This window comes from Herpailurus yagouaroundi, unplaced genomic scaffold, assembly GCF_014898765.1.
Source record: "Herpailurus yagouaroundi ecotype Mexico unplaced genomic scaffold, PumYag 184, whole genome shotgun sequence".
Taxonomy (NCBI): domain Eukaryota; kingdom Metazoa; phylum Chordata; class Mammalia; order Carnivora; family Felidae; genus Herpailurus; species Herpailurus yagouaroundi.
In genome coordinates, this window is record NW_024412415.1 from 28,469,148 (window position 1) to 28,492,461 (window position 23,314).

Here is a 23,314-nt window from a genome sequence, read left to right on the forward strand (position 1 = left end):
TCAGTAAGATGCGAGAAACATTTATTAAAATGTGCGTAAGATACTTGCCAGCCATGTAAAATAAATATGCGGGCTTTTCCATCTCTGAGCTCAAACAGGCAGGTTTGGGAGCCTGGGGTTTTGTTTTTTCCCTTAGCCAGTGGCCGATCCCAAAGAACAAATGGAAGGAGACGGAGGAAGACATTGTAAAGAGGTCCCACGGTGTTTCTTAGGGAAAGATGGGCCAGAGGGGTAGGAATCGTTGTTTATATGTATATCAGGAAGTGGAAAATATGGCATGTTCTCAGTCTATCTAAATTATATAACTTTGAGGGATGTGATCCATTTGTATCAAAATAATGAGGCATATAATACGTTCCATTTAACATGTGTGGGAATTCTTTGCAGAGTAATTAGCATTCCTTTCTTCAGCCTGCATTCAGAGGAAACATACCATTCACACCCTCTCTGTGTTCACATTTTCCAGTGCGTTGGAGAGACTTTTTTTTTTTTTTCTTTTCAATAGAAATCTTTGTCCTTTTCCTAATAAGACTTGGATTATATTTGGAGAAATTTAGCGTTTCTTTCTTTCTTTTTCTGGCAGGAATTGATTTTAAAATCAGAACGATAGAACTAGATGGAAAGAAAATTAAGCTTCAGATATGGTAAGTAAAACAAAAATTATATACACAGTTTCTACCTTAAGTGGGAATTGAAAGTGGGAATTGAAATGTGAAAAATGTGAATTGTGGTAAGTTAGAGGTAACTTGTGATCACTAAAACGTCTTTTCTTTATCAGAACCAAGGGGAAGTGGGTAAATATTCAAAGGTGTCGCCACTGAGAATGAGAAGGTAAAGAATGAAGCCACTAACCCTTACAGCTGGAGGAGATCTGAGAACTCATTCTACACAAACACTAATTTTGTAGGGAAGAAAACTAAAATCTAAAGAGCGCATACACTTTATCATTGTAGTTGCTGCAGCTTTGAAATCAGATAAGGCAAAAGTATTCAGGCGGTAAGAAGCCTTAATGGCTTCTTCTGTGGGAAGTACAGATCTAGGTTCTAGGTTCTGCCTCTAATCTGAGGATTTGGACCTGTGCCTTCCCTTCTTAGGGCCTGTTTTTCATCATTTACAAATCGTTTGGTTGGACTGAAGACATTGGAGTTCCCCTCCCGATCTGATACTTTATAATCTGTTTTCATATTTCTCCTCTTTAAATAAAAAAATGAGGAACACTGGACTGATCTAATGTGTGATGATGACAAGATTAGACAAAGCTTAGAAATTTAGAGCAGTATAGATTAAGAAGGAGGCCGGGCAAAATAGTCAAGTAATATGTATCAGCTTTTTCCTTAGGCTGTTTTTCTTCCTTGAATCTCAGAACAAGACTAGAACTAGAGCATCATGTTGAAACCCACTAGTCCTTCTTTTACAGAGGAGGAACCTAGGACTTCGAGCAGTTAAGTCCATCTGAGGGCATTTGTCTGGGTTAATGTTAAAGCTGGGACAGCTACCCAAATCTGAAGCAGGATGTTAAGCTTCATATATTAGCCTAGTATAGTGAGTGGTTCCCAGTATATTTGTTGGGAAACATTGTGAAGGTTGCCACAGGTTGCCCTTTTCATCTATTGATGTTTAGTGGGCCAAATATTTTCAAGATAGTTTTAAAAATTTTAGGGGGAAGCCAAGAGAATTTCTGACTCTGTGCCGAACAGTCCTGACCATAGCAATAAGAAGCCTTTCTAGGAGCCTGCAGTCCGTCAGCTAATTAGAACATCATGTAACATCATAGCACTATTTATCAATACTCTCAGCAGCAAAATAGTCTCCGTTCAGTCTTCACGACCAACATTGAGTATGGCAGGGCTTCTCCTCCGTCCTCACGGCAGGGCTGGTTCCAAATGCAGCGGTGTGTTAGATCAAAATATGGTTAGTTGGCTCAAAGGTGCTTGGCTTGTTTTCCCCCTGATTTCTTTGCCATATACCAAACCAGTGCCGTGTGTATCTAGGCCTGATCAGTGAGAGAACAGCAGGATAAGGGGACTGTGGTGTGATGCCTGGCCCTGCACTAAACAACTGAGACCTGGATGCTCCAGTGTCATTCAAGGCGACGAGCTGCTTAGTGGCTTAGTGGTAGACCCTAGCCTACCTGAGCCTGTTGCCTCTCGTGCACAGTGAGGATGGTGGTCATCCTACCACTGCACTGGGTGGTGGGGGGCATCATGGGAGCACCAGAGGAAAGTATTTGGAAAGGTGTGTATAAATGTTAAGGTATTTATTGTTTCTAATTTATGGTATTTCCCTCGGGCCTTCATCTCTTGTTTGGGTTTGGTATGCATTCGATTTCTAGTATATTTCCACAAATGCCTCGCTCTCCCCTGCAATTAAATTCTACAATTTAACTTGCCTTAGTCGCACAGGGAGTGAATTAGTTCTGGGGCTCATGGCAAATTTAGAAATACTGATTTTCCCAGATATCAAGTCAATGTGACTCCCTTTGTAGGGATTGCTTCAATAAGCATAATGAGAAATTTGAAAAAAATTTTTCAGGATGTGTTTTCATAGAATGCCATCAGCTAAAAAGCAAGAATATATTCAAGTTTATGTAATTTTGAAGCGTTGTCCATATTTTCAAGTCTTTGGAAGCATCGTCACCCGCTATGTGTTAAACTCCAGGCTCCCATTTAATCCCAGGCTCTATAGCTGAAAAAGTGCTCGAGGAGATCCATTTTAGTGTGTTCCGCTGAGCAGAATTTCCACAGTAGTAAGTCTAGCCCAATTGCTTGCGTTGTACAGAAATCAGACTTTCGGTCAAGAGAGCTAGATGCCTTAGTCATTAGGCGTTTATAGAAAGGATTATAACTACCTCCAGGGGTCCCAGAATTTAGAACCATTCTCTGTTCTCTCCCACGTGTGTTTGACTAACATGCCAGTTCCTAGCCGGGCCGTGTATTTTCCTGTTGCTGCTTTTATCATCAAGGACCAAGTTTCCCACCAAAGTCATTGTGAGCTCCTGACAGGCTCCCGTGGCCACCACCGCCTCCAGCTCACAGGCAGCAGGCTCCCGCTGCGTCTCGTTCCCCTTTCCCTTGAAACCACTGCCTTTGTGAGCAGACCAGAATTATACCCACAGCTTAAGGTCTCTCCTCGGTGATGCCGGCGATAACTTTTAAAACCTCTCTCTCCTTTGTTTCAAATTTTAGGGACACAGCGGGTCAGGAAAGATTTCGAACCATCACAACCGCATACTATAGAGGAGCCATGGTGAGTGTGTTTTAGGGTTTTGTAACTCTTCCGGTGAAAGTAAAACATGAATATTCATTTGTCAAGTTGAGAGGATCCAAGCTAGAGTCTAGTACAATGGGGGAGATACATTTTTGGATGTGAAAACAAGACATTTAAAGGTTTTGGTTTTGGTTTTGGTTTTGGTTTTTATGTTCTGTGTTTAGTAACTGCATGCTTTGCCGTTGGTCTTCATAATATTAATCAGGTCAATAGCCTGTAGATGTTTGAGAACTCCTCCACACATTCTGAGCAATTGTAGATTTTTGGGAAAGCTGGGAGACCAGTTAAAGACAATGCCAGCGATTCAGGTAAAGCCTAATAGATGAGAATATGAATAAGGCCGTGCGTGCGAGTCAGGGGTCAGAATCGGGAGATATTGCGGTTGTTGGGCCTATAGGATTTAGTGACTGACTGGCTGTGAGGAGGTTACTTGCAGGGGTCTGCTTGGGCGGCCTGGCAGGGTTATATTGCTCTTTATCAAAACGAGTACAAAGAGGAAGAGAAGATTTGGAGGGGACAAAGACAACCTGGTGGTTCACTTGTTGGGTTTTTGGTGATGACAGGGGATATTTGGGAGCTGATATCCAGTCGTTGGTCTCCAAAGCATGCCTGACCCTGTCTGTCGCTTTGGCCTCCCATTGGATCTGTTCACTCTTACCAAGATGGCTTTCTTTTAGTCAGTGCAGTGGGTTCTGGGCCTTTCTGGTCAGCAAGATATTTATAATGTTTCTACTGTGTGTTGGGCACTGTGGGTTTTTTCTCCACCCCTGCCTCAACCCCATTGCCCAATTCAAGTTTGATACTCAGTCCTCAGGTCTTGGCTTTAATGTCATTCTCTCCGGGAAGCCTTCTCTGACCACCCCATCTCCTCAGCCAGATTAGATTAGCATTTATATTCAAAACTCTCCATGGTGGGGAGCCTGGGTGGCTCCTTCCGTTCAGCCTCCGACTTTGGCTGGGCTCATGATCTCGTGGTTTGTGGGTTCGAGCCCCATGTTGAGCTCTGTGCTGGCAGCTCAGAGCCTGGAGCCTGCTTCGAATTCTGTGTCTCCCTCTCTCTCTGCCCCTCTCCCTGCTCCCGCTCTGTCATCCTCTCAAAATAAATAAACATTAAAAAGTATATATATATATTAAGTATTAATATATATATTAAATATATATATATATATAAAACTCCACATGCTTCTTCATAGCAATGGTGAGTTATAATTACTAGTATAATTATTGTTTATTGTTTTCTTTGCTAGCCGTGCTTGAAAGGAAGGGGCCTTGTCTATCTTCACTGCTGGTAGCACTAAGTATGTTATCATACACATAGTGGGTGCTCGCTAAATATTTGTTGAATGGATGGATAGATGGGTAGATCTAGCACTTAGTATAGGAGTGTGGTCTGGTGATACAGATTTTACAAGCGTCGGTTGATACATTTAGAAGATAAGCCTTTTAGAAATACCAGATGTGAGGGTCTTTAAAGATGCGATGACATTGCCTTTCATTAAACCTGTATAACAAATGTATTCTGTTTTAAGTGTCTGTGATTTACGTAGTGATAGTGACATTTTGATTAGCTCATATAAAAAGAAATAATTTTATTGTATTTATTTATTGTCAAAGATTTTATTTTTAAGTAATCTCTACATCCAGCGTGGGGCTCAAACTCACAATCCCGAGATCAAGAGTCTTTACCAATTGAGCCAGCCAGGTGCCCCTAAAAATTATCTTTTTGGGGCACCTGGCTAGCTCAGTGAGTTAAGCGTCTGGCTTTTGGCCCAGGTCGTGATCTCGTGGTTCTCAAGTTTGAGCCCTGTACCAGGCTTTGTGCTGACAGTGCGGAGCCTGCTTGGGCCTCTCTCTCTCTCCTGCTCTCTCCGTTCCCCCCTTCCCCTACCCCCAAATAAATAAATAAACTTAAAAAAAAAGAAATAATTTTATTTTTATTTACTTTTTAAATTTTTTTTAACTGTTCATTTTTGAGAGAGAGAGAGGAGAAACAGAGCACGAGCAAGGGAGGGGCAGAGAGAGGGAGACACAGAATCTGAAGCAAGCTCCAGGCTCTGAGCTGTCAGCACAGAGGCTGATGTGGAGCTCAAACTCATGAACTGTGAGATTATGACATGAGCTGAAGTAGGATGCTTAACTGACTGAGCCACCCAGACGTCCCAGGAAATAATTTGAAAGTAGTATGGTTACAATCTTAGTATAGGGGTAAGAAGCAAGACATTTCTACTTGTAATAAACAAATAGACAACAGAAATGATTATCTCTTTCTTTCACTGCTATTATCTCTGTTTTAACTTAAATACTCTTTTAGCTCCAGTTAGTGCTGATTCTTATCACATGAAGTCTGGTAGAAAGGGTGTATCACCTTTACTGCAATCACTAATTCATTAAAGGTTAAGAGTAAAAATGTTTACAGACTATCTATTTACATGGTGAGACAGTGGAAGTATTTATTTATTTATTTTTGCTTCTCTGTACTTTAAATTTTTTATTGTATTTCATTACAAAGGACACAGGACAAAAAATGGTTTCTGGAGGGTAGGGGTACACTGCCATTATATTCTATTACTTTAAGTATATGAAGTACTAAATAAAGATGTTATTTTCTTGTCACAGGGAATTATGCTGGTCTATGACATCACAAATGAAAAGTCCTTCGACAATATTAAAAACTGGATAAGAAACATTGAAGAGGTATGTATGGAAAGAGAATGGTGATGCTATGGAGGAGCCCTGCTGAGTACTTTAAAGGGCTCCTTCTGTTTCTGGAAGAGGCGGCTGAGCTGCCACGAAGTAGGGCACGGCCAGGTCAGGCCCCCTCACTCTGAGGAGCACCACAGAGGGAGAGATCTCTGGTGCTGCCAGCCTGGTGACCCTGTCAGACCGGGGCGGGGGGTGGGGGGGTGGGGGTGGGTATCAGCCTGGACAGCAATTTCACAGAATTCTAAACCTGGGCCGGATCTTGAAAATAATTTCATCCAAGTCCCCCGTTTCACACATGAGAAAACAGAAGAGACTTGCTTGCACTCTCTCCGAGAGCTTTAACATCTGACCCCCAGGTTCTTGCCTTTGGACTGGCAAAGATACCTCTCTATTCCAACATCTTATCAGTTTTCCCTTCTAACATTTTCTCCATCTTAACGTATTTGAAATCTGGTTTAATTCCAGATTCACTGGTATTAAGATGTGTTTTTATGTCTTTGACATTTCAGAAAGCAATCTGACTTTGAAATCATTTTGTACACATTTATATTAACCTATGTGAATTTATATTTTAAGTAGTTCAGAAGCCAGAGTCCCTTCCTCATTGGCCCACTCAGTACTGGGTTTTTTTTCCCCCCCTTCTTTACTAATATTTGGTAATCCTTCTAAATCCTTTAGTTTCCTTCTAAACTAATATTTGGAAGTTTTGTTGTTGGACTAACCGTCCGTTTTATTTCTGTTTGTTCATGTACAAAAAAAAAGGCATGAGAATGACCGCAAGCCTTTGAGGGAAAAGTTAGCACGGACTCTGAAGCTGTAGTTCTTCCCTCCTCCCATCTTTTACATTTTCCTCTGAATCAGACCCTGTGTTGAGTAAAAGCTTGTCTTATTATTAAATTTATGGATGTGTTTCTGACAGGTTAGGATTTGTCCATTGAATACCTGTGTTTTTCTCAGGCTGTTTTTATAACGTACTATTTTCTCCCTGCAGCATGCCTCTTCAGACGTTGAAAGAATGATCCTGGGTAACAAGTGTGATATGAATGACAAAAGACAAGTGTCAAAAGAAAGAGGAGAGAAGGTAAATTTGAACTGAATGCATAAAGATTGGAATCTATTCACACTAAGCATTTATTTTCTTAGTATTATTTAATTATTGGTTTCAGTTTGAAAAGTATCTGTGATTTTAATCCTTTAAAAAACAACAAAGAGATGTAATCCATACTTGAATGTTGTGAATTAGTATTCGAGATCCATCCCCATATAATGTGTAGTCGTGACTCATTCCTGAAGAATTTGCTGTTTTCTGGGAGATACAAATTGGTCCTTTTTCAGATTCCTACAGCTTAGAGTTCAGGCTATTTCTTCCATATCTGTGTGAAAATGCAGTTTTAAAGGTCAAGTAAATCATTCTCTTCAAGTAAAAGTAATAGAATAAGTGAAGTTTAAATAGTAATCATAGTCCAGTTCCTTTTTTTTTCCTAAGAATATTTTACTTTACTACACATTAGGTTTAGGTCATTATGAATAAACTGCTTGTAACTCATCAAAGCTATGGATCTCATTTACAGGGATTTCTCTATTTTGCATCCTGCAAAAAAAGCAAAAACGTTTATTATATGTACATATTTACTTCCAAATTTTCTAAATTAACATTTTCTAAATTAACTTAGAGGCTTCAATTTTTAAGTCTTGGAATTTTGCTGTGCCTTTTTTTAGTGATACGTACAAAATACATTTTGTTTTTATATCTGACTACAAACTTTTCCCCTATGAACATTCATTTATTCTTTGTATTTTAAATGAACTGGGAGCTTTTTGGGAGTAGATGGAAATAGAAACCAAATAAAAATGAAAGCATTGAGTACCTAGTATTTTAAGCTTTCATTATCTCATGCACCAATTTATTAAAAAAAATGAAAAGTCCGTATAGTGACTGTTGGGAGAGTTGTACTTTGGGAGCAGATAAAAGACGTCAATGAATCCCAAATTAATGGTAGGAGCGAGTGTCTGTTTCATAGTTTTTCTTTTCTTCTTCTTCGTCTTCTTCTTCCTCTTCTTCCTCTTCTTTTATTCATTCATTCATTCATTCTGAGAGAGAGAGAGAGAGAGTGTATGCATGCATAGGGGAGGGGCAGAGAGAGAGGGAGAGGGAGAGGGAGAGAGAGAGAATCCCAGGCAGGCTCCATGCTATCAGTGCAGAGCTCTATGCAGGGCTTGATCTCACAAACCATGAGATCATGACCTGGGCTGAAACCAAGTGTCGGACGCTTAACTGACTGAGCCACCCAGTTGCCCATCACAGTTTTTCTTGTAATTATATTAGAGAACTGAAGTATAATAGAAAAAAAGAAGTACTCAAATGGTGTTTTGAGTGGAAGCAGTGCCATTTTACTTATGATGAATGAGTTAGATGTCTACATTTCAAAAAATAGAAGAAAGCAAAGAAATTTGAGAACCACAAGAGTTCTCAACTACATACTGTGCCTTTGGGACTTTGAGAAACCTAGAAAATGGAAATGCTTTATATGTTGAAGCAAATTGAACTGAATTTAAATGTTTCTGTTTGCCTTTCAGTTAGCAATTGACTATGGGATTAAATTCTTGGAGACAAGTGCAAAATCCAGTACAAATGTAGAAGAGGTAAGAAAGAAATGTTTGATGACTTCTCTGGGGTAGCATTAGAGCTTAGGTACCTGTGTTCAAACAACTCTCCAAGACTTGTTATTTTCTTTTTTTTTTTCTTTTTAATTTTGTTAAATGTTTTATTATTTATTTTTGAGAGAGAGAGAGAGAGAGAGAGAGAGAGAGAGAGAGAGGGTATGAGCAGCGGAGGGGCAGAGAGAGAGAGGAGACACAGAATCTGAAGCAGGCTCCAGGCTCTGAGCTGTCAGCACAGAGCTGGATGTGGGGCTTTAACGCCTAAAGTGTGAGATCATGACCTGAGGTGAAGTCAGACGCTTAACCGACTGAGCCACCCAGGCACGCCATCTTGTCATTTTCTTAGTAAATGTCTTGTGGGAACTCCACCTCCATCTTGTGAACTTCTGTGCTTCTCACTTTATGCGGACTCAGGTTGTTAAATGCACCCAGCCTCCACGTGGGCTATAATGAGATTGCTCAGTTAAGATTCACCGAACAGAAGGTAAAAGTTCCGTTTAAGTGCACCTTTGCCCTTTGTTTGGGAAGCTGGAAATCCTGTACTCGCTGACCAAGCATAGTGTCCTCTGCTCATTTGTCATGGTTCCTGTCATACTATGGTAGCCTGTCGCAGGAGAGTCTTAATTACTTTCATGTCAGTACTCTCTCAAGAGAGAAACCGTATATTGAACAGGTTCCCTTAGATTAAGCATGATACATTGTAACACAGCAGTATTTAGTAGAAATAAGTGTGTCTATCAGAGAGTAGTTTTAATACATTTTCAGTAAGTTAACTGTTAAAGACAACCAAATCATCTAAAGACTTCTAAGAATAGATTTTATTTATCACCGGCAGAGTTGTTGATAATATTTTCTTTTTTAAAAACATTGTTTAAACTGATCACAAAAATGATATATGTGCGTTAATACATGTAACTCAATAAACAATAATGTTGATGGTTTTGTAGACATTTAATTTCTTAGGCTACTCGCCACTCACCATAACATTATGGCTAAAAATCGAGATTGAAATGACTTTATTGGCTAGTGAACACTGATCAGAACTTCTTCTTTGCTTTCAATAAAACTAATTTTTTTCTGGGTTGGCTAATGGGTGTTAGGAAACAGGAAGCTTCTTTTGATTTATTTACATAAGCATAGATAAGCAGAAAAATGCTTCTGTCCGCTTGCCACAAAAAAGCAGAAAAAGGGGAGCCTCTTTGGTAGAGACAGGAGAAAATGTGTTCACTGAGATGGCCCAGATAGGATTGCTCTCACCGAATGAACTCCATACCCTGGCTTAATGGAGCAGGTGTAGGTCTCTTTTTGTGCACCCTACTCACACCTGTGGCTTAGAGCAAGCTTTGAGTTATGGAAACACATAGCTGGGGAGTTGCCTGAGCTGCTTATTCTGACCAGGTGTTCTACAGAAATTAGCAGTTTGCCCAGAGCTTTAACTTAGTGCGGTTGGCTTGTCATAAGAACTAGGATGGGCTTCTTTAGAAACTTAGACCCACAGGTGACCAGTGTGACAGTGCAACACTGATAATGAGTGATGATAGCGGTTATCACGTTGTTTCTATTTGGCTTGATTGGACATAATCCTGCTGAACATCTTTGGGGGTATCAGGAGTGTTTGGGAACAAAGAAAGTGACAACAGTGGGTTTAGCATGGAGACAACTGAAGGTGCTTTAAGAGTCTTGGCTCTGTAGAGGGGTGCCTGGCTGGCTTAGTCAGCGGAGCGTGCGAAATCTTGATCTCAGGGTTGTAAGTTCAAGCCCCACATTGGGTGTGGAGATTACTTAAAAATAAAATCTTAAAAAAAGAAAAAGTCCTGGCTCTGTAGAAACAAAGTAGAGATGATAGAGTTAAAAAATGTGTGGTTTGGGTCAAGAGACACTAGGCACAAAGTGAGATTAGTCAGATTCGTCCTGCTTCCATTTGAACTGATTTCCATGGTGGGGAATTTAGCTGAGATAAGACATGGAAGATGATATATTCTCGGTACAAGGGTGAAAGTAGTTTGAAAGGGAGGAGATTGGAGATAAAAGGTAGAGGTTTTTGGGAAAACAGATTCTAGAGCTCTAGGTATTCATTCAGTGATTAAACAGATATTCAGCATCTCCTAAACCAGGTGCTGTGTCCCTCTCTGAGGATGTGGCGGGATTTAGAGCCTCCACCCCACTAGGTGCTCTTGATGCACCGAGAAAGCTACCCATAACTCAGCCAGTGTCACATTAGAAACTTGTGCCGGATATTATGTGCAGAAAATATTTGGTGAGTGAATGCATGACAGTTTTATAACACTGGAAAGTGTTTACGATATCATTGAAAAATAAGAGGCTATTCAAGTGTGTGCTATGATTGTAGTTATGTCCTTTTCTCGATTAAAAGGTGTCAAATAATATATTTCATAATGAATTAATGAAAATTCCACATTTCTATTTTAAAATGTGCTATAAACATATAATAATAAAATGTTTGGTTTACCTTTAGGCATTTTTTACACTTGCACGGGATATAATGACAAAACTCAACAGAAAAATGGTTTGTATCACTTACCATTTTTATTTTCCTTATGCTATTTGTTAAATTTGTGGTCTTATTCATGCTGTTTAATTTGATTCGTGCTTTTATTTGATTAAAAGGATAGGCCTGATTATGATATATTCACGTTGACTCCTTTTTTTCTGGACTCACGTATTCACCTGGTTGAGCTTTGATTCTTATTTCTGTTTCTTCACGTTTCTTACTTCTGAACCACAGCTGCCTCAGTTCTTTCATCTGACTCTTTTTTTTTCAACGTTTATTTATTTTTGGGACAGAGAGAGACAGAGCATGAACGGGGGAGGGGCAGAGAGAGAGGGAGACACAGAATCGGAAACAGGCTCCAGGCTCTGAGCCATCAGCCCAGAGCCCGACGCGGGGCTTGAACTCCCAGACAGCGAGATCGTGACCTGGCTGAAGTCGGATGCTTAACCGACTGCGCCACCCAGGCGCCCCCTTTCATCTGACTCTTAAAGGTGGTCTTTAATGGAATTTTGACCAGAATAATTAAAATATTAATGACACAAATTAAATTTTTGCCATAAAATTATGTAGCTTAGTTTTCATGTGACAGATACTTATATCTGTATGTAATTATGATCTTAAAGTTGTTAACGTTTGCTTAAATTAGACATGATCTCAGTGATGAATCATTAGGACCACACTGGAGGTTTGTTTTAACCTGAAGCCTGAATATAATTGTATACCTTATGTCACCAACTCTTCCTACATCTAACAAGAGGATTGCCTATACCAATATCTGAACATCATTTCCCTCAATACCCTTGAAATTTTACAGTCCTTTGGCTATAATTTCTCTGAACTGGAAATAGGAGCTTCCTGTCTAATATATTGTTAACATAAAAGGTGTTATCCTAAAAATATTTTCCCCGTTTGAATCCACCATTTCCAAAGAAACAATGTCAGAGCCTAACGAGTTACTTTCTAATAAAAAAAAACTCTACTGAATACGCATTTATGGTTTTATTTGATATTTGTGTTTTTTAGATAATTGGATCCAAACCATGAAACTTCAATTTGCATGGTAACTTTATTATCTTCCCTTTTTTAGAATGACAGCAATTCATCAGGGGCAGGTGGACCAGTGAAAATAACAGAAAACCGATCAAAGAAGACCAGTTTCTTCCGTTGCTCGCTACTTTGATGAACTCTTTCTGAGAGACTGCAGCACACCTAAAGGACCCTTTCCGGCTTCTCTGAAAGCACAGGTCAGCCAGCCTCAGAACCACACCGCCCGGCTGCTGCGGAGAACACCACTGAACCTAGACTTCTCGACACAGAACGCCACGTGGGTTCCAGCCTCGTGGCCTAGAAAGATAACAGGCTCCTTTTTTCAAACATGGAAGCAATGAAGTGGAGACATACGCAGGACTTAACTTGTTTTTTCTTTGGTTTGTCCTAGAAGCTGCTATCTTTCTTTTTTCACTTTGCACATCAGTGTTAGCCTGTCCCTGCTACAGCACAGTCTCAGACTCGTATCTGCACACTTTTGCCTTGTGAAGTTCTAGACAAACTTGTGCACTTGGGGGTGTTTGAAAAAAGTAAAACATTTAACGCAGAGATTAATATGCTAAAACTAAAAGATGTTGGGTCTGGTTCATGTGGCCAAATGTTATTGCATTGATAGAATTTTTTTAAGGGCTCTAGTTTGTGATTTCCTTCAATAAGAATCATTAAATTCTGATAAAATTCATCTTAAAAGTTCATAAAAATGTCCATCTATTCATCAGAGGCCACAATTTATTTCTCCAGATTGTTGAGGATTTTGCTTCATTCCTGGCCTTTTGGTCAGAGAGTTTGGGTAGCTGAAGAAATCACTTTTTCAGTTGATTACCTCTGCCTCATCTGTAGAAGCTACATTTGGAAATCACCTTAAGCTCACTTTTCCTGGGGTTTGTATTCACTGTTCTTTCCTATTTTTGACCTGTTGTAACTGCTCAGTTATCTAAAACATAACATATTTGAACATTGTTGTCTGTTTCTAATTGTGAACTTCTTGAGCTGAATTTTGTACAGGCAGAGAGACGTACCATTTGGGTTTTATTTCAGCGTGCTATTGTTCTGTCACTTCAGCATATGTGATATATTTTTTTCTTAGGTTCACTCCCTTGCTTGCTGGTTTCGTTTGTAATACCCAGTTCCTACTGTAATCCCTGTCTGCAAAGAGTTAACAAGAATTGTATTTAGACCTTTGTTCGTAGAAAGCTTACCTACAGGGAGAGAGATTAACTTGTTGATATAAATTTAATAGAGATAGCTCTTGGTGATGGTAAACATAATGATTTTTTATTCTGGTTTTATTTGGGCTTCTTTTTTTTTTTCTTTTAAATAAAGATAATTAGACCTAGACCTAGTGCAGCCTCTAGGAAAAGTCTTGCCCTTTTGTTAGAGAAAATATGAGTAAGGTTTCCATTCTAAAACAGCTGTTGTTGAATGCGTAGAACCCAGTTCCATCTGTTCAGGTTCATTGTTACAGAACTTGGTCCAGTCATTTGGGTCAACGCCAACCAAGAGCTTAGCTGCCTTTCTCACCAAACACTGGTACTGATATACCTTTTGTAGATGAAACCTTCACTTAAGAAAAAAAAAAAAAAGTATTTAGTGTTAACTTATGTGCCAAATTCAGATAATTTTGACATTGCTTTTATCCTAGCCTTCAGTGACAAAACACAGAAGGGAGTAATAAATCGGTGATTAGGGAAATGAACTCTCTTAATAATCACTCTTCCTGTTAGGTCCTTTTTGTTTCATGGAGGGTACCACCATGCTTGATAGTTTAGAGTGGAGGGGAAAATGGGAATGGATTGCTTGTTACCACAGAGCATTGTGCTTCAAATTAAGACCTAGCGTTAGAATGCTTGGACCAGTCAACCTTTATTTAGTACTTGTTTGAAAACTTACGTCCAGTTTAGCAGCAGCAAATATACCAGAGCTATTTTTGATGGATACGCTAAACTTAATGTTGACAAATTTCAGCCTTCTTGATTTTTTTTTTTTTTATTTACCTATCGGTTTAGAGGCACCTGCTGGTGTCCCAGTATAATCAGTAATTGCTCGATTGAAAGCTGATTGTACATCTTCCGTCTTAAAATTAGATACATTTTTGGAAAGAAAAAATAATTTCTTAGAAACATCTTGTCTTTGCTAATTTTCCGAAAAAATATCCAAGCGGTTAAGCTTTCTGAATGGTAACAAAGTACTTTCTAAAAGGCAAGTGCTATGACACCATGTATGAATGTAATTCTAGTAATTTACCTCTGACTATTTGGTGTCTTAACACTTTGGTTTATATCTCAGGGGTTGTCTGCAAACCAAAACTGACATTTTCTGTGGTTAGACTTTTTTTTTTTTTAACAGAATGCTTTGCTTCTGATTTATTCCTTCTCTCTTCTTTTGTCTTATATGGGTTAATAATTAGTCTCCATGAATTTCCCTTTGAAAGAGCCTGTAAAAGTGATGAGTCTAAAAGTGCTCTTTGAAGTAGCAGCAATTTGGGGATATATGCTCTGTTATATAGAAATAAATTGTCCTTGCTATTTTCTTACATGTAGCTTTGCTGAATTGTATATAATTTGAGCTAAGACCATAGGAAATTCCCTTTCTGCATGGTAAAATGCCCCAATAAATACTCCACTTTGCTTCATAATGTACCTACAGTGCATTATTTTTTCTATTTGTAGATGAATTTAGTGACAGATAATTGTCTGTTCCCTGCTGAAACTGAAGAAATCTAGTTTTGCGTGAACATGTTTGTGGTCTTAGGGGAAAGGTACACGCAGACTTTGGCAGCAGTTAGTGGTTCGGTGGCTGCACTTTATTGTCATTGTGCGAATTTTTGACAATGATTGGACTAGACCTTTTCAAATAGAGTCTGAGGATGTCAGACCATGAAAATGTGCTGTAACTAAGTTAGCATGTAAACCAGTTGATTGTAAGACGTTTCGCTGGGAATTTATTTTCGCTATGTTTTACTTCATACAGATTATGAGAAAATAACCACCTGTGCGTCGGTTAGGAGGCGCCACAGGGTTTCTTACTATTTACGTGAGCATTTTGTGCAGTCTTTGTTATAAATGTTCCGAAGAATATACTCTTTACTCTGAAGGACTATTTTTTAATTATACCTCATTTAGCTAACTAGTATTCTAATACCTGGTAGAAAAACAGTGAGCCAGCCTTTAAGCATCCGGCACCATTTAGATTTTATGTTTTGTTTTGGACTAAAGACATCATTGGAAGAGGTAGGAGATAGTTTACTTTAGAATAGAACATACATGTCATATCCACTTAGTGCAAAAAAGGTATTCTCGCCCTGTCTACATTAAGAAATTTAGCTGTGCAATATAGATAAATGTTTGCAGAAATTTCTAAGTAAGAGATTATAACTCCATTTTACGGATTCTGAATGCTGAGAATCTGTATTAAGACTTATAAAGTTTTTCCTGTGAACAGTAAGTGATACATTTAAGGAGACTTTCTTTTCTAGTTCATGACTTAGATTTCTTTATAAATTTAGTACTTAATCTTTAAAGATGGACTTCTGAGCTTCAGATTTTAAAACAGCATTTCATTACGTTGATTTACTTAGCTCAGATTTTAAGCACTCATTTCTGCTGTCGGGTTTTTAGAATTTTTCTTTTAACAGAAAGGACCATTCCTTTTCCTTCTTGTGATATCCAAAGAAGGGAGGAAAAAGGAATGTCTAAAAATGAAATTCCTTGTCCTAGAGGTACAGGATATGTTAATAAAAATTTAAATCCCAGCACAATTTTACAGGAGAATCAGTCTTTTTTTTTTTTTTAGACTAATAATATTAATGGGAGTCATGGTCAATATGAAAAAATTCTAAATGAAATTTACAGAAGTGAAAATTAGCAAACAGTTATTTTAGGGATATTTTCAAATTTTCCTTTGTTTTTTGCAATGCTTGTGCCATATGCAATTGCATTTCTTATTGCCAAGAACTAATAGAAACTTCTTGTTTCATTTTCTTACCTTTTTTAAAATGTGAATTTAATTATTATAATTCATTCCTATGGCCTTACAGATGGGTTTTATTTTGTTTGTTTGCAGCTGACACTGTAGTTCCTTTAATGCAAAACACCATAAACGATTTGACTTAAATCATGCCCCTAGTGGGAAATATCTAGTCTTTCCAATTGTCCTACTGTGTATGTTTCGGCATTTTTTTTTTTTTTTTTTTTTTTGCTTCAACGGCTTATTGTGAAAAGCTTCTGCAGATAAAGTGAACCTGTCATGTGGTTAATCTTGTTTAAGCCAATTCATTAACTGTATACTGATAACTGATGCTGTGTTTTTTTTTTTTTAATGGACTTTATTCCAGGTGAACTTTTTTTTACAATAATGTTCGTCTAAAATAAAAACTACATAATGAAAACACCCCCGACTCTGAAGTGGACTGCACGTTTCAAAAATGTTTCTTCAAATTTGCTAAGCGTGTGTGATTCAAACCGTGGTAGACTTAAGATACGTTAGCAAACATATCTGGCTTGAAGTTGTTTAAAACTTAGAAAAATGGCCACATCTGCTCATACCTACATCAGCATACATTGAGGTTGTTCTATTCTAGAACTGTAGCCTTCCCTTAGTCCTCACTCACAAGTGTAGTTTCTGTTGTTTTGTTTTCCCTTCCAAATCCCATGGATTGAGGCCCTGGACCTATTGCTGTCCTACCACTATGCTTGTGCACATTCCTGGCCATAGCCTTTTGCATTCAGCCCCACCACCATTTTGAACGTTCACGGTTCTCGAGCTTCCTACTTCTCTCCCTTCACTCATAGTAGATAGGTCTTCCACCTCCTGCCTCACAGAGAAAAGCATCAATCAAACACGAGGTTCTTAGCCACCTCTTCCTCCCCAACCGATAGCTTCCTATGGGCTGGCTGCCCATCGCCAACCCTCATCCCCACTCCTTCCTTTTGGAATAGAGGCATCTTTTCCATTCTGTGCACTTTGCACCACTGCCTCTTCTCTGAACTCTTCCTCCCCCCCTACCCTTCAGAGAACTCGCAGCTCTTTCTCTTCTACCTTTTACACCCTTCTCCTGTGTCACCCCTGTCCCTTCAGCATCTAAGCAGCCCTGATGTTTGATGTACCTGCAGCAGATCCCAGGGGAGATGTCTAGTAGGCAGATCAACTTGGAAGTTGATCCAGCCTTTGGCCTCGTCTCTGTCTCACCTATTGCCCTTTATCCTCTTCTGTTGTAGCTAAGCTTCTTCAAAGAGTCGACTACAGTTACTGTCTTCAGTTTTTCAGTTTTCATTTATCCCTCAGCTCTCCTCCAGTTTGGCTTCCACCCCTGCCACTTCACTGACACTGTATTTACAGTTGCCTAGTTGCTAAAGTAGCTGACAATTTTCAGTCCTTATCTGGGTTAACCTCTTGGCAGCATTTGAGCAGTATATCTCTTCTTCCTAGAAATGTTCTCGTGACGGCTTCTGTGACAGTGCTCTCCTGGTTTTCCACGTTTTCCAAAAATAATTTCATCCCTTTTCATGGCTTTTAAATGTTCATAACTTCTGTGGTCAGCTGAATAATGGCCCCCAAGGATGTTCATGTCCTAATCTCTGAAACCTGTGATTGTTACTCTATACAGGGAAAGGGACTTCGCAGATATGATCAAGTTAAGGATCTTGAAATGGGGGGTTGTCCTGCATTATCGGAGGGTGAGGAGCATGTAATCTCAAGAGTCTTTATGGGAGGGACACAGGAAGAGTTGGAATCAAACAGAAACTATGTGATGACAGAAACAGAGGGAGAAAAGGTGTGATCGTGAAGGGTCGTGAGCCAAGGAATGTAGGTAGCCTCCGGGGTCGGGAAAAGGTGAGGGAAGAGATTTTCTCCTAAAGTCTCCAAAAGGAACCAACCTGGCCCTAACAGGTTGGTAAGGTGTATTTCATAATTCTGCCCTCCAGAACTCTTAAGAGAATAGATTTGTGTTGCTTTAAAGCCACTAAATTGTGATTATTTGTCACAGCAATGATAGGAAACTAATACAGCTTTCAAGTTTATATCTCTAGCCCCAACCTCTTTGCAGATGGGCAGACTTCCAAGTCGATCTGCCCACCGGACATCTCTCCTGGGATCTGCTACAGGTACCTCAAACATCAAATACAGTCTGAAACTCATACTCAGCTCTCCATCTTTCCTCCTCCCCAGCAGTTCCCACCAACAGCCCTTAAACCTAAGAGGAAAAAGCTCTTCTGTCTCCTTTTTTTCTTCCTTGTGATAGATAGCATCATCACCTACTTAGATCTGTACACAGGTCACTAGCCTCCAAGTCTTATTTATTTATTTATTTTAATTTTAACTAAGTAGGCTTCACGCCCAACGTGAAGCTTAAACTCACAACCCTGACATCAAGAGTTGCGTGCTCTGCTGACTGAGCCAGCCAGGTTCCCCTTTGGAGCATTCTTTTTTTTTTTTAAAGATTTTATTTTTAAGTAATCTCTCTGCCCAACACGGGTCCCAAATTTATGACCCCGCGATCAAGAGTTGCATGCTCAGTAGCCTCCAAGTCTTATAGATCAAACACCTTAATCTCTTTCTAATCTGTCCACTTGTTCATTGTTTCTGCCTCTGTCTTTGTTCAGGCCTCGTCATCTTTCGCCTAGATGTCTGCAACCTCTTCAAACCAGTCGCCCAGTGTCGAATCTTCTTTTCCTCCAAGCCGGTTTTCACAGTGCCAACAGGCTTTTAAAACTGTAATCTTCAGGGGCGCCTGGGTGGCTCAGTCAGTTAAGCCTTTGACTTTGGCTCAGGTCATGACCTCCCGGCCCGTGAGTGTGAGCCCCGAGTCGGGCTCTGTGCTGAGATCTCAGAGCCTGGAGCCTGCTTTGGATTCTGTGTCTCCCTCTCTCTGCCCCTTCCCCCACTCTCTCTCTTTCTCTCTCTCTCTTTCTCTAAATAAATAAGAATTGAAAAAAAATAAACTGGAATCTTCTATCACTGCCAAATTTAATCCTTCAGTGATACCTCATACCTTGGGGTATAGAAAGCTAAACTCTTTAGCCTGGCAAACAAAGCCATTTACCACCCCCACATCTTTCTCTCCAGCCTTGGATCTTGTCATACCCTAACTCATACCCGTTTTAAATGTCACCAGTAATACACCACGTTTTGTCATTCCTTTTCTTATGCTACTCCTTCTGCTGACTCCCTACCCCTTTTCTGGCTAACTCTTCCTTATCTTTCAAGACTTACTAAGGGTTTTTCTGGGAAGACTTCCTGCACAACCCATCCAGGTTAGGAGCCCCCTCCTCTGTAGGCCCAGAGTGTCACTGTACCGGATTCAAATTGTCTGCTTATTTCCTTCCCACTAGACTCTAAGCTCCCAGGAGCTTGAATCTACGGTATCCAGTAAGGAGCCTGGCACATAGTAGGTGTTTAATAAGCGTTGAAGGAATCAGTGAACTTCATCAAAATTAACCTGTTGTTGAAGAAAGCTAAGTAATTTAGGAGTTTTTTCCCTCATTTACTTCTTAGAGAAAAATTTAAAGTAAATTCATCAATGCCTCAGTAAGTATAGCAAGAAAAAGAGGAGCTTCATTATCTGGTTTTTATTCTAGCCCTTACCTTACATTATTTTAGTCTTTATTAAATACAGAAGAATTTCCTTTTAATAAAATAAATCACCCAGAATGCTACCTATGTATTGATAAATTGAGTAAACTTTTTCTCTCCTTTTCTTCATGTGTCCTACCTTCAAAATTTGGGTTTTCCAATATTGGTTCCGGGAATATATAAGAATTCCCCCATAGCAAATAAAATTAATTTCTGTCCTTCAGAAATGCCCTGCTTTCTTTCACTTTGAGGCCTTTCCACTTGTCCATCCATTTCTCCCCTGCTTCTCATCTTTGCTAACTCCTAAACAGAGACCTGAGTGAGTGCATGTTCTCTTTAGCAAAACCTCACACATCTGGACTGGGTGCCCTTCCCTCTTCCTATACATTCTCACAGCACCCTATACCTGCCTATCCGGCTTCCCACTAGACTGTAATCTTCACGGAGACAGGAGCACATCTGGCTCCTGGTGGATTCCCTTTGCCCAGCATTGTGCCTGATAACTTCATCGCTATTCAGCATGCATTTTGAATGAATGAATAGATGGTTGAGTAACTCTGAATCTCTCAGCACTACCAGAAACAAAGCTCAAGTGAGTTCATTAGTATCTTGTGAGTTACACGTAGGTATCTCAAAGCCTTATCTGATAAATTGCTAAAATGTGGTATTACTTTTGTACCCCCCCCCAACCTCCCTGCCCACACCCAGCTTCCCACATGCACCCAATTCTGAGGAATTCCCAACAGTCTATATCCAGAGCCATACCATGTGCCAGCCTCTTTCTGCCAGTCACCTCTTAGGGATTTAACAACCATCATCACTTAGTACCTTATGTTTTCAAGTTTTCAGGGGACGTTAATAGTGCATAAAAGCTTGAGGAGTCAATAGCACTGCTACTTAGCCTCAAACTCCTCTCTTGTAAACAGAATTGTTGAAGTCAGTGTGAAAGTGTTCTTCAAATAACAATGCATTATATAAATGTAAGGTGCTATTATTCAGAGAAAACTTGAAATCAGTTTTTCCAGTAAATAACCGTGAATGCTGAAGATGACTATTTTCTTGGTGATTTTTCCAATTTGGTCTAGTTGCTTTCTTTTCTCTTCCAAAAGACATCAGTTAAAGATGTCTTTACTGATGGGGGGGGGGGGGCAGACGCATTACATTTTACATTACCTTCCCATTGTTTTTAAGTGGATTTGAGGACTAAGATTGAACTGAAATATGGTCAAGACACTATGAATACAAATTGCCCCAACTTACAGTTCTGCCTGTTGAGTTGCCTATTACAAGATATTTGAGGCAGCTTTAACCAAGACACAAGATCTTAGTTACAATTAGGGTAATCAAATCATTAAAATAGGGATAAAAGAATACGTCGTTTTCTGAGGTCATGGCAGTAATTATAATGCTAAAAAAAACCAGAATAGTTGATATAACCGACTATTAAATTTAGCTCGAAGCTTCCTGAGAGTGCAATGAAGCCTGAATGAGTTAGCTCTCAAAGCTGAGCATGTGTATCTATCGGGAGAAACAAAACTTTTTTCTAGCCCTGAACTCAAGTAGTAAAGTAGGGATCTACTAAAGATATTGAACAATGATAAAGTTTTATAAAATATGCAGGAAAAATGTAGATGGCCATTTGTGGTATAAAAATCTTAATTTATGCTAAGGACATGAGTCCATTATGCTTCGTGAAGACATTTCTGCATGGAGCTGAAGTAATGGAATTGCATCTGGTAACTTTGATTCAGGATAGAACTAAAAGAATATGTAATGGTGAGTCACTCCATCATTTTGAACTGTGGTCTCAACCTGAGTTTCAGTAGGTACTATATAAGACATTTCAAAATGAACTATATTGTGGAGTAAATGGAAAGTATATATGTCTGTTTTCAGTGAGCAAAGGTGACGTTTTATCATAATTAAATACTTGTAGGGATGCCCAGGTGTCTCAGTCTGTTAAGCTTTTGACTCTTGATTTCAGCTCAGGTCATGGTCTCACATTTTGTGATATCTAGCCCTGCATCAGACTTTGTACTGCATCAGACTTTGCATCAGACAGTGTGGAGTCTGCTTAAGATTCTCTCTCTCTCTCTCTCTCTCTCTCTCTCTCTCTCTCTCTCCCCCTCTGCCCTTACCTCTCTCTTTCTCTGTCAAGATAAAGAAAATAAACTTTAAAAAAAGGAAGTAAATACTTGTAGTTGTATTATTTGAAAGCCCATTATCAGAGACGAGATGCAAAATATTTTCAGTCGGGTCCTGGCTACCAGTGTTTCTCTTTTCAGTGTTCATTTCCAAGAGCTTTATTCATGATATTAAAGAATGAGTAGGAATGGCTAACACTTATATACCACTTACTGTGCAGGCACAATCCTCAAAATAACACATAAGGTATTATTATCATTATTATTCCCTTTAAACATGGAGAAAAATCTTAGATGTGAAATCCAGGAACTTAACCTGATTTTAATTCTTAAACCTCTCAGAAGTTGTTCCATTAATATAAAGTAGCAAATGTTTATAAGTTCCATCTTTTAAATTGTTTAGTTCACTTAACAGATAGTCAGCACCTTCTAGGTGTGTGGAAACAGCAAAACAAAACAAAACAAAGCCCCTGCCCCCTAAAAATTTACATTTTAATCGGGGACACAAAGGAGTAAGTGAAAACAGAGCAGGGAGATTTTACTGTTCGTATAGAGTGGGGGGTAACCGGAGAATGTCTTCAAAAACATCTTTTCGAAGACCTGGGAGTGAGGGGACAACATAAATAGAAACAACCCTGAGGACAGCTTCGTCCACCACTATTTCGTATGTGTGAGTTATCACCTAGGTTACCGCTATTCCGGCTTGGGTTTTATATACGATGGGGCACGAAGTTCCCCCAACTGTGCAAATGGCAAAATGTGCTTTAAAAAGACACATTTAACTTTTACTTAAAAAGTTAAAATTGACAACTTTATTTAGAAATGGAATCCTTCTTCTGTCCGGCGCTATATTTCTTTAGGGGATCTGGAATTTTCCCCCATTCAGGCTCCAAAGCGGGAGCGGCACCGGCGGCCTGATGTAAGTGTAGGAGTGGTGATGGTGGTTTCGGGGGCTCGGGGCCCCAGGCTAACGTCGCCAGGTACCCAGGGAAGGGTACCTCGGAGTCCGGTCGGCCCTAAACGCCCAATTCGGGGGGTGGGGCGGGAGCTTGGCGATGAGGCCCGGCCTCCGCCCCGCCTTCCAGCATCAGCGCTTCACCCCCTTCGCCCCGCCCCAACATCCCTCCGCCCCGCTGCAACCTGCCACCAACCCTCTATGCTAAAAGCCGGCCCGCCGGCCCCAGTTTCCCTCCGCCGCACCCAAACACCCTCCGCCCCGCCCCCAGCACCGGCCTCTCTCTCCGCCGCGCTCCGCCCCTCCCCCTTCTCCGTGTCCCGCCTCATCCCCTGCACCGCCCTCTCTCTCCGCCGCGCTCCGCCCCTCCCCCTTCTCCGTGTCCCGCCTCATCCCCCTGCTGCGCCCCGCTCCCGCCCCGTCTCCAGCCCCCTCCGCCGAGCCCCGCCCCCC

The 23,314-nt window shown here is 40.0% G+C and overlaps 1 protein-coding gene across 1 annotated transcript in view; it reads left to right on the top strand.

Annotated features, from left to right (window-relative positions):
• The window catches only part of RAB8B (RAB8B, member RAS oncogene family), a 56,496-nt gene extending 41,667 nt beyond the window's left edge, over nucleotides 1-14,829 (top strand). The window contains exons 2-8 of the mRNA XM_040492901.1: nucleotides 584-644; nucleotides 3,186-3,246; nucleotides 5,884-5,961; nucleotides 6,962-7,051; nucleotides 8,548-8,613; nucleotides 11,108-11,158; nucleotides 12,231-14,829. Of these exons, the coding sequence (XP_040348835.1) occupies nucleotides 584-644; nucleotides 3,186-3,246; nucleotides 5,884-5,961; nucleotides 6,962-7,051; nucleotides 8,548-8,613; nucleotides 11,108-11,158; nucleotides 12,231-12,323 (500 nt within the window). The 3' untranslated portion in view covers nucleotides 12,324-14,829. The remainder of the gene's footprint in view (nucleotides 1-583; nucleotides 645-3,185; nucleotides 3,247-5,883; nucleotides 5,962-6,961; nucleotides 7,052-8,547; nucleotides 8,614-11,107; nucleotides 11,159-12,230) is intronic.
• Nucleotides 14,830-23,314: the final 8,485 nt, after the last annotated feature.